Below are 12,048 nucleotides of genomic sequence, written 5' to 3' on the forward strand. Positions count from 1 at the left end.
GTGGAAGTTAGATGGGTTTGGAGCAGTTGTTTGATCAGAACTCTTGCAATGGAAATAATCAGACTGTTTAAGAGTGGTTTTCTGCCCTCCAAAGCATCAACGCCATACAGTGCAATGTGTCCCATTAACATGTCTGATTTACAGAGGTTGCTTTCTAGGATTCAGGAAGACTTTAGTACCTCCTTTAATCCTCAGATAACCACTGGGGTCATTTAACAGCTAAAGTCTTTTAAGTAGCTAAGTATAAAAAAGTCCATTAAGTCCACAAAATACTGTGGAGAGACAGGGAAAGAAGGAAAATGGGAGTATTAGGTACTAAATATGGAGCAAGGTTGCTCTCTCCTAATTACAGATTAGGCTATACTCAACAATAAAGGTCAAACAATGGAGCTGTTTTACACTGGTTAAGATCAGATTCTTTCCAGTATATAAGGTGATTGAGATGTATTTCAGCACTAAATCACTTTTCATATTAGGTCTTGCCCAACACTCACATAACTTCCCACCCTCCCAGGGCGTTTTGCTGAATGAACGTTATGTTCAGGGATGCAATTTATTTAAAAACATTTATTTTAGCAAAATTAAACAGACATTTGAAATTACATAGAAATACAATTTCCAACCAAATCACTTAACCTTTACATTAAAAATGCACTGTTGTGTTAAGTACTTCTGTACGGATTGGCCAGTTACGTAATATTTAACCATGCCATTTGCAGTCAACTATCATACAAATCAGTAAAGAAAAGGTTTTCTTAAAATGTGCAAATATTATCTTAGTATTGTGTTACCATTGATAATAAATGGCCACTAAATATATGCTCATTATGTAAAGCTTTTTAAAATACAATAAAAATACAAATTCTATTTGTTAAAAAAGGCGATTGCTATAGCTACTAAACATCCTCATTATACAAATTCCAAAATACCATATGACAAACAATTATAAAGACTTTTCTTTATGAAACATATACTATTCTACTTGTTAGTGATTTTTTTATATATATATATATATAATACTCTATATGAATGCTGAACAAAGAATAAAAGAGGAAGACTAACAACGTAGAACATTAAGGCTCACATTCAGCAAGGTATTTGAGCATATGTCAAACTTTAAGCAAAGGAGTAATGCCATTCATTTAATTGGACTTCAACTTACATGTGGAAGTGCTTTGTTGAACAAGGCATAAAGATACATGTGTAAAAGCAAATTTACAAAATGCGTTTTTTGTGTAAACTGTAGCCCCTAAGATCAAAACCCTAAGTATCACCAAAAAAATCTCTCCTCAAAAGGAAACAAAATATCCAAAAAAATCTCTGAAATCTTGTTTTTCCAAATCTAAAAAGACAGTTTTCAAAGAACTGAATTTAATTAATATGGAGATTGGGCATTAAAACATTAATGATAATACTTCTCTAGGATGAGTGTAAGATGTCATTTTATTGCTTATGTTAAAGATTAGTGAAGAGTATGCATAGACAAGTTACCATTAAACTCACAAACAGCTGAAAATTTTGGTGTGCAGTTTTTTCCTGTAACATCAGTTATAGCGGGTATCAAAGACTTACACTGAATTCTTGCAGCAAGCTTCTAAATTATAGTAAGACATTTAATATTAAAGCAGACGGTGGAAAAAATTATTCAACAGACCTAGACTTAAATGTTCAGGTATTGGAAGTAACTTACATGAATAATGCCAGTAAAGAGAGTGTCGTCTTATGCATAAAATTGCAAAAATCTAAGTCACTGCAAGATCAGAATCTTATTTTTAAGTTATGATCATTATGTAATGAATTCCAAATTACACACTTTACAGCTCAAGTATAAAAAACCAAACCAGTGGGCAATTACTTGTCTATTCTGCAATTCAGCATTCCTTCTATGCTCATCATTAAATGCCAATAACAGACTAACAATTTGTTAGTTTCTAAAATGTGAGTTATAGACCTAAAAATCTTCTGCATTTTATGAACTAGTAACATATATATCGCATATTAACTATACACAGCAATAGAACTTAGTTACATGGCATCCAGATTAATCTTTTAAGCATATATTAATGCTCTTTCATTGCAATTCAAAATTTTTTTTTTAAACTAGATATTAATGATCTTACTGCCTGGACATTAAATAATGGCTTAAGAATTTCATTTCAAAATTTCACCATGTGAAATATTAAGTGAAAATCGTGCTTGCATGTCTACTAACAGAGAGGTATGTATGAGCTTTCTGAAAACTTTCCCAGGCTAATAATCGTAAAGTGTAGCAAACTCAGGCTATAGCATAAGAGAAAGAAACACAACACTAATTTAATTCATATTTTGTAAACAAGTACAACTTTTTACATTTGTACAGGGAAATACTGGAACTAAGTTGAAATTTTACAGAAGCAAACCTTACAAGAGTTAATATGTTGAAAACCAATTTTTGGCACGTGGATAATATTTGTGAATACATGTTTGGAATTCAAGAACACTGTGTGATAATTTCATTTTTAGTTTCTTGCCATCAGCACCTGCTGTCTAGTGGGTCAAGACAAAACACTGTGCCTTCAAGAGTTAATCCCATTTTGAACCCCTCCTGCAAGGAAACAAGATAGAGTTAATAAACGGGAAAGCAATTTCTACAGGATTATTCTCTTTCAACAAAGACCTAAACTCGAGCTCATCTTTATAAGGATGTTTCAGAGTGAATCACAGACATTTACATTAACTCGTCAGCGGATTTTTAATACATGTCTCTTAGTCATTAACCCATAAAAAGCTGTATCTCTAGTAAAACCAAATAGGTATATAAAAGTGAAGAAAATATTAAATAATAAAAATATTAGATATTCATATATATGAGTTGACAGAAAAACAAACTATCCTGTTTGCACCACATTGTTCCTGAGTAAAATTCAATGACTGACACATCATATGCAGGAAAAAATCAGTCCCATCTGAGCAAACAATTTATCATATTTATGCTTCAAAGACTTAGATAAGAGTAGTACTCAACCAAATCTGAGGTTTGTTCTGAGCTGTTCACTGTGCAGTTAAATTGACAGGTCTATGCTCTACAGCCTGCTGTCATCTGAGTTTGTTAAAAGGTCAATAAAATCATACCTGCTTTACTGCAAATGCACAAAGTATGAATTTCAAAGATAGGTAACTCCATAAAAAAATACAATAGATATTAGAAAGTTCAAATAAATTCTTACAAAGGTCAGATCAAAATTCCTTTATTTGCTCACATTAGTTTTATTAGCAGTAGCTCTGATTTAAAAATGTACTTTGCTTGCACCAGTTCTAAAATTGCAACATCCCTTTTAATACAGGGAAAGCGTTCTTGTTTCCTTATTTTTGTGTTTTGTTTAAAAGAAGCTATGTAACTGTGGCTTGACCTGCAAAAGAAAAGTCATCCAAGAGACTGAAATTTTCTCGACTCAAAGGTGAAAGTATTGTAACACTATATGCAATTGGAAACAAGGGCTCTGCACAGAAATGCCACGAGAACATCAACTCCAGTGGCACCTTTCACAGTGTTCAGTTCAGCACCGTGATATCACACAGTTTACCTAAGAGAACATTGCTCATTTGTGATGAAATCCAAAACGTGTGCTTTTATGTACACATCTTGTAAAACAAAATAAATTCGTTTGTAGTCATCTCTGCTGGGATTAAACTCAAGCCTTTTCTCATAATGCATAGGAGCACCTCAAAAGCATACCTTTCAGCTTTAAAGGATAAATTACAAGTCAAATCAGCTTCATTTTGAACAAAGTTAAACCACAGGCTAGAATTTTAAAAGTGTATGAATGTTTAATAATCCCACCAGAAATTACCATCAGGAGAATAATGCTGAGAAATAAAATAAATCTCTTGGAGATGATTACCAAATGGCTCAAGATTTTCCAAGCAGTCTGAATTTTCCTAAAAGCAGATTTATCCTATGAGATGTCGAGCCAGAACACTACTGAGCTGTAAACCTTTTCCAAGTATGCTTGCAACCAGTTTGCCTTACCTGGGTGACATGGTGCTGCCAAAGCTCACTGGCATATTTGATGTTTTGTTCTGTATTTTTCGAAAAGCTACCAAAAGCAGCATTCAATGCAGAAGATAGCTCAAGCAAACACAGTATCTGAAGTTGCAGGTAAAATACATCCTGTTTTACATGGGAACAACCGTTCCCTTATCCAGAGAATACAGTTTAATTGATGTAACTTCAGTCAAAGAAGGATTCCTTACATAGGAATAGAATTCACAGGATTAGCCCTACATTTTTGACTGATAAAGGATAAACCCCTCAATTACAGTAGGTCTGAAATGCTGAGGTTGTATAAAAGGGTAGCTTGTGCCTCAGTTTGAGGACATGCGACACAGCTGCTACACAGTTGCAGTGGCACAAGGACTATATAGCAACTGGTTTAACAGAGAGCCATTTCAAAGCTGTACCAGCCCTGTGACTGACCATGCCTCCTATGCCTTCCTCCATATATCTGGAGCACTGCAGGTTAGTATCTTATGCAGCTGCACTTCCAGTGCTGCTGTTCTGGCTGGCTAAAAGCAAATCTGATCTCTGCATTGTGGAAGCACTCACATCTCATTGCTGCTATGTTGATCATGTGTGACTTTTTTTTTCCCCCTCACTTATTCCATACAACCTGGTGTTTTGTCCCTTATCACCTGCTCCTTTTGGTATGATTTCACTCTGAACTGTTTCTACTTTCTTGATAAAGAGTGGTCTCCTTAGCCTTTCCTTCTGCCACCTCATTCCAGATCACTTACCCCCACATTCAGTGCTCCTGATCTTCTTAAGCTGTCTTCTACATTTTGCATTTAAAACAATCACATTTTCACATATGTTCAATGTGATCAATGTTAATCAATTAAAGAAATTGCTGCACTATATGCATCAAATTTATTAAAAAGCCTTTTACCCTTTATTACCATAATGAACTACCTCCAGGTCTACAAGAAAAATACCGATGTAGTTGCCAGGTGCTATATATTAGTACCATGCCTAAGGATCCAGCTTCTATTATAGGCAGAATTTATAAGCAGCATCTACTGTCACAGGAACTACACTATTAATACATGCAGGCTTAAAAACGGCTTTATGTATATAGCTGTCTAACAGAAACATGACATTTCAATGTTCACCTATTAAACCACACAAAACCCACTATCACATCACAGGGTCAGGTACTGCCGTTGTTAATAGCATGGCAATCACAAGGTTGAACACACAGAAAATACAGCAGGACAATCTGGATAGCCATCTGAGGTTTTTCAGACTTTAAAGGAATGCCAAATCCAAGTTGGTTTTTCATGAGCATTCAGGTGGAGGGAAAGCATACAGGAGTATAAAACAGGACACACGAGGAAAGCCGTATCATCCAGGCCAGTATTCCCATTAAATCAAATGCAGCACTCAAAAAGGAGAAATTCAAAACATCTTAGCCCAGCAGACCCCTTTGCAAAATGACTGCAATCAAATTCTTACAGATCAAGAAAGCACAGACTTCAGATCTCCCACAGCAAGTTTTGCAAATTAACGCCAAATTCTTAAATAATTTTAGAATCCGCAAAATTATATTTTGGCAAAAACATGGTACACTAAAAAAATCCAACCAGCTGTAGTCAACCAAGCTGTAGGAAGAGAAAGTTTGTAAGCAAAGAGTCTCTTATGCTGAGACACAGTTGAATTGTGATTAATGTATATAACAGAACAAGCATCCTATACTGAGGTTCTTAAAGCAATGACAAACAATTACAGCTTTATGTCCACTTTCAGGAACACAGTTCATATACCCAAACTACATGCTTCTCTCAGTTCTTTTGGCTACTATTTTAAGGTGCTGTATGATTATGACATCCATGATACAGCATATGCCTGCTTTAAACTCTCCACTCCAAAACCCAGCATTCACAGCTGTAAAAACAACAATGTCAGTTGGAATGACTGGGAAGAAGAACAGATTATCAGCTATGCTTTACCATTTTTCTATTAAACTAGATTAATGGGCAGAATATCTTTTCTTAAACATGACATATATAGTTAGCACTTGATTCATGCTAAGAACTGTAGATATGTATCATTCATTTTAATAAGCAGTATTTTAAATATTCTGCCTTGTGAAATACAGAATTTCATATTCCAATAACATGATTCTCAGCATGACACACTCCTTGCTCATTAAAACAACACGAGTGGCATGGCTTCCTGTACTTTAAAGGTTCAGGCAACAGTAACTTCTCATTTGGTCAGAAAATATCTAAAATCTGCTGATGTTCAGAGAATGCAGAAAAAGACCATCCCCTGACACTAGACAGGAGTGTGAACAGGAATGGCTCCAAAGCGTGCATCCAAACAGTGCCCTGTTTCTATGTTCATACCTGCATAAAGACAATATGAAGTATGAACTGTTTTACTTCCAAGGTGATTTAATACAAGTACTGAAAGTTTTAGTTACCCAAGAAAATGACAGTTTTGTACTAAGAGACAGGATTAGTCTCTACAAGGCAGGAGAAAAGCTCATTTTCACTGGAAAAAATAAGCCTCAAATAGCCCCCCAGGGAACCTCCACTTTTTTGTTATTTCATGATAACCAAGTCATGTGGACTCAAATCTTGTAAATATTTTCAATTAAAAAATTTACAAACACATTAGCACAGAAATCTGTGCAAAGGTTTTGTTTCTAAAATACAAAATTGGATGTCATTGTTCACGAAGACCATTTCACTAACAACAATCTGATAACGACAACCGGATATTAAGACTTCACTAGTGAAAAAGGAAAACAATGAAAACTAAGGCTTAATATTATGGGCTGACAAAGCAGACTAAAGAAAACTAAAATCAGCTTTCCCTACCATAAAAGTTGCAGTATTAAAAAAAAATCCTTCTTTATAGAATTGCATACATAAAATACAACTCTTAGAAGATTACACATAATATACACATACAAAATATATATACACACACAGACATGAACACATGCACATTTTAACTGTAAATACTTTAAATACCATTATTAAAATACGGTATACCAACCATCGCTGACGCTAGGCGCCCAAGGAAGCATAGGAAGATAAAAGAGATATTAGTAAAACATGTTTCAATTTGCATTATGTACTGCCACTGATTCATACTAACATCATCTACAGAAAGAACTCATACATACCTGGCAAATAAATCTAGCAGTGGTGATTTACAAAGTGATGGAAGGATGCCATAGGTAATTGTACATGGTTTTTGCTTCGGCCAAAATCAGAAGTGAATTTTTCACATCTGATCAGCTTTACCCTTGATCTCAACTGGATTATACACGAGCGAGTTTTGTACCGACACAAAGACCCACTAACCAATTTTCAGTAAAGGTGTCAGGGTATGACAGACTCTCTAACTATGAGACTAGAATAGGAAGCACCTAGGAAAGTTGGGGGGGGGGGGTGGAACCAACACACACAAGTGTGCAGGGGGGAATACCTCACCAATGCAAGATTCTTTTCAGTACGTCATAGTAAAGACCGCGGGTTTGGAGTTTTTTTGTTGTTTGTTTGGGGTTTTTTTAGGCCAGCGTAGAAACAGTGAATAGACTGTTGCCTTTGACTTCAAAACCTTTGATAAAAGAGCCTTCCAGCGTTCCACTCACTGATGTTTTATGAAGTGATAGCATTTAGCATGTGTTACACCATAACAGTGTAAAATTTTGTCAAACCATTGTCTGTAATAAGAATCCTTACTGCATGGTATTTACCTGTAGTCATAGGACTTTTTGAGTATCCACAGATACTATAGTATAGTTTTTCTTCCAATAATCTATACACAATGAATACATATATATCAATGTGAAGTACTAGAAGATTTCCTTCTTTGTGCTAAAGAGCTTAGGAATAACATTACGGCATCCAAAAAAACATAAGCAATTTTAATGAAAGTGAAAAGCTGGTTTTGGCTTTTACTTACTGTGTGAATTATGTGGGCTAGAGCGCATGTGAGCAAGAAACTAAAATTCGTGTCTAAGCTGAATTTGCTGGTGGTGCTGTCCTAAAACTGGCATGGAAAAATGAAACTCCATAGAGAATAGGAGTTCAAAATTATGCTTGGGAGAATAAACAGAAATTAAACCTTAATTCAGCCATTTCAAAATATTTCTGCTGCTCTCCACATGGAAGATAGGAATCTGAGGAGCCTGAGAGCTTCTACTTTCTGAGCTCTCAAGATCCAAGAGATGTGGAAGCCCTGTGAACAGGGCCTGGTGAGGAGCTGGGATCCCAGGAATTCAAGTTGCCATTATTTTCAGCCTTCCATTCTGTTGGTAGGTTGCTGAAGAAGCAGATAGGCCAGCAGACAAGGAACTAACAATTTGGAAAGTCTGACTGAAAAGGATGACTTTCTCCACAACTTGAAGGCTTTCTCCTAGAACTGCTTCAAGATCAGGTCAGTATCTGATATTTCAGAATTAACATTTTCTCATGAAAAAACATCAACTGAGAAAGTTTGGATCAGTTCTCTTTAGTTTAGTGACACTCATTAGTGTCCCAGAGTACCTTGGTCAAAGAAGGCTATTTTTACAGGCAGCAGAAAATTGTCATGACTCTACTCCTACTTTGCCTCTGCCAATGCTATGGAGATTCAGATTGCTGCCACTGAGGGAAACATCAGGGCATATGGGGTGGTGATGGTTGCTGGAACCAAACAGTGACAAGATCAGTGTATTTATTTGTAGGGCTCTCGCCTCAGCTGTCTGTTCCAATTCAATCAGTTCCTAGGCAGGGGCAGCAGTATCCATTTTGATTATGCTGCTGAGAAACATTGAATTGGTGCAGCTGTCTATTAATACCATGGACTAACACTTTTAAGGATCCCCAGGCAGACAAATTCCAATTCTACTTCAAAGTCAGTAAAACATTTTTTCCCCTGTGTGCAGTCCTTTCTCTGTTTGCGTGTGCAGTCTCGAATATATTTTTAACATACTATAAACATATATTTCCCAAATATTCATGTGGCAAAGGAAAACTACATAATTGATAACTCAATAGTTACCTGCATCTCATCTAGTTTGGACTGAATGTCTGGAGGGAAATCTCCTGCTCCACAGCTAAAAGGGTCAAAAGGTTCTGCTCCAAAAAGGTCTCTCTCTGGAATAACAGAAAAATGAGTTACTGAGAGAAAAGGTATGGTCTATGACAACAGCTCTCATCTCCTTAAAAGCTGAATAATAGCATATCTAAGCATGCAATGGGTTATCAATTGAAAAGAAAAAACATCTAAATTTGGTCTAGATTAACATTCCAAATGTTAACACTCAAATATTTTTCCAAGAACACCATCACCTTCTGTTTAAGCTTCTATTTAGTTTTCATTAATGCTTTTACCTTCCACAGGAATTTTAGGGAGCCGATAAGTCGTTCAAATTTAAGTAAGAGATCTCCCACTGAAATGGGTTCTAGAAGCAGCACATATGAGATTTTCAGAAATGAAGAGAGAACAACTGTATATCAATTGTGAAATTTCACTTCAATGTTATATCAGAAACATATTCTTGCAAACAAACCAATCTTCAGGTCCCCTGTCTGCCACTTCTCACCATGAGGTTAAGGACTTCTCTGCAAAAACAACTACCTTTACTCAAGGAAGGTAAGCCCTTCATTCGACAGAGTTCCTCAATGCACAGTTTGCAGTAACGAGAACTAATTGTTACAGTTTAAGTCTTAGATGAGATTAACAATCAAGAAAGAAAAAATGAAAAGCAGAAGATCATTAAAGGTCACTTACCCTAGAATTCCACTAAACCTGGATCCTTAAATAGAATTACTGAAAATTTCTTTGTCAATACCATACAGTTTACCTCTTTCACTTTTGTCTTAATTCTAGTGTGCTTTTTGGAGGGGGGAGTTTTTATTTTTGTTTTTGTCTGGACAAGAATTCCCTCCAAGAACCCTCCCTTTTTCCCTTACTAGAACACTGTAATGCTAGTTTAGGAACTAGCATTTAGCCTATTTTAGCCATTAATTTTAATTTAATGGCTAAATTTAGCCATTAATTTTAATTTAATGGCTAAATTTAGCCATTTTAGCCTAAGTAATCTTTTTTTTTTTTTTTCTGTCTCTGCAGCAATAGGAAGTTTTTTCCTTACATGTAAGAGTGCTATCTAGAAACAGTTGTACTAGCCCACATTGGATTGACCTAAACCAGTATGAAAATCATTTTGCTAACAAAGTTCAACCACACTGACTGCAACAATTGCAGAGCAAAGTTAATACAGCCTTGTTATTACTGGAGAGAAAATTAAAACCATACCGTATCTCCTAACCTGCACGCTTGCCCAGCAGGAAACCTGAGAGTGTACTACCTATCTTAAAGCTATGTTAGCTTAAAACCATGAGAGTAAAAAGGTCTATTAATCTCTTTGAAATTACCACTTGATGTTGTGTTTTTGCCCCAAAAATTACCTGTAACATCATGAGATGGAAGCTGATAATTGACTATATGACACTAAATAGAACGCTGCAAAGTATTTTCTAAGTTAAGTGAATCCGTATTGCAGTGTTACCACTTGTTATTAATGCTAAAGAATTTGTATATAGCTAAATGCCTATTTATTTTAGCATCCTTGAATTTTAGGCCTGCACTAGTCAAGGCTCTTCAATGTTTTATCATTCATGACATTCTCCATAGGCTTTGACCTAACCAGTTAGTTTTATCAGGCCGCATTGCACAATATTGTATTGCATTTTAAAGAATTAGCAGCTATTATTGTTCTCATAATAAAGTACAGAAACGAGTAGGAACTTTATTAATTACATACTTCAAAAACTGGCTATACAGCTACAAACTATCACGTGGGAATAGAAGACGGCTCAGATCTGAGAGGCTTATTCCAAAAGCCCATCTGAGTCTGTAAAAGTCTAATCTTTATTGGCACAGGCAAACCACTTTCATGCAAAAAACTCTTTGACTAGGAAGCTAATATACAAATTAGACTCTGCCTGGTCCCTTGCTTCTTTTACAGACAAAATGGAATGCTCCACTATGGCCAGTGTCCTTACATGCTCTGATGCTGCCTACCTAGTAACCTTCTGATCTGTAGCAGCTTTGACGGTCAACCTAACCTGTACCAGGGAGAAAGTAATTATGCTTTACATCCTTGTTAAGTCTATTTGTCATCATGTAGGTACATTTTTTCTTTCTTTTTTCCGTGGTTTTTTTTTACCCTAAAAAGGAGCTGACAGCTTCCTGTGCGGTCAGATAGCTAAAAGCAGCCAGTTTCAACACCAAGCCTTAGCAAACATTCAAGGAATGTATTTATGAAAGAACAGTAAAGAACAGAACTCTTGCATTACTTAGCACTGAAATATCACCATCTCTAAAAGCAATTATTTTGCACATAATTCTGAACAGTTACTCATTCACGCCTAATTATTAGGCTTTTACTAATGACAACATTTCTGAGCTCAGTAGCAGGAGAAGTGCAGAAGGAATAGCTCTTTTGATTTCACCTGCTTTCAGGTGGACAATTCCTTTGTTTATATTGTTATTCAAGGCATACTTTGAAATTAGCTACAGAGTGACTTTACACTGAAGTGACTGAGCCTAATAAGCTCTGTAGACAACCAAATTCCAAACCGACAGCTATTTCCTATAGCTGGGTTTCTACAAAATATTATTTTGGGAACTATCCCTATAACAACTTGGTAACCATTTCAGCAGACAGGCTGAATAAGTCAATGGATATAAGAGAGGTTACGCTGCTAAAAGTCACAGATGAACAAAGTTCCATGACACATTTTCAATAGCATCAATGCTGTTTCTTGTTTGAACAGAAGCTGGATAAGTACTGAAATTTAGTCACTAAAAAGCTCCACTGTTGCATGGGATTTTTACAGGCTTATCTGCTAGTGTTCACCACACAGTACAGAGGGGTACTGTGGCACAACGGAGATGGCACAAATCAGTAATTTTTTGATTTCATGCTAGATTATTTGTATGAAGATATATTTAACATAACAAGACTATCTTTCCTAGCATACTCTCCAAAATAGCTGTAGTACAGA

At 35.8% G+C, this 12,048-nt stretch overlaps 1 protein-coding gene across 4 annotated transcripts in view; it reads right to left on the reverse strand.

Moving 5' to 3' along the window:
• Window positions 1–1,809: 1,809 nt before the first annotated feature.
• The window catches only part of GULP1 (GULP PTB domain containing engulfment adaptor 1), a 149,619-nt gene continuing 139,380 nt past the window's right edge, over window positions 1,810–12,048 (reverse strand). For 2 of the 4 annotated variants that reach the window (XM_068948335.1, XM_068948336.1), the window contains 3 exons: window positions 9,038–9,132; window positions 7,018–7,053; window positions 1,810–2,584 (listed from right to left, as the gene is read on the reverse strand). In XM_068948335.1, coding sequence (XP_068804436.1) covers window positions 2,513–2,584; window positions 7,018–7,053; window positions 9,038–9,132 — 203 coding nt within the window. In that variant the 3' untranslated portion in view covers window positions 1,810–2,512. The remainder of the gene's footprint in view (window positions 2,585–7,017; window positions 7,054–9,037; window positions 9,133–12,048) is intronic. The other 2 variants (XM_068948337.1, XM_068948338.1) reach the window with 1 other exon arrangement.

Source organism: Struthio camelus, chromosome 6 (genome assembly GCF_040807025.1).
Source record: "Struthio camelus isolate bStrCam1 chromosome 6, bStrCam1.hap1, whole genome shotgun sequence".
NCBI classification, from domain to species: Eukaryota; Metazoa; Chordata; class Aves; order Struthioniformes; family Struthionidae; genus Struthio; species Struthio camelus.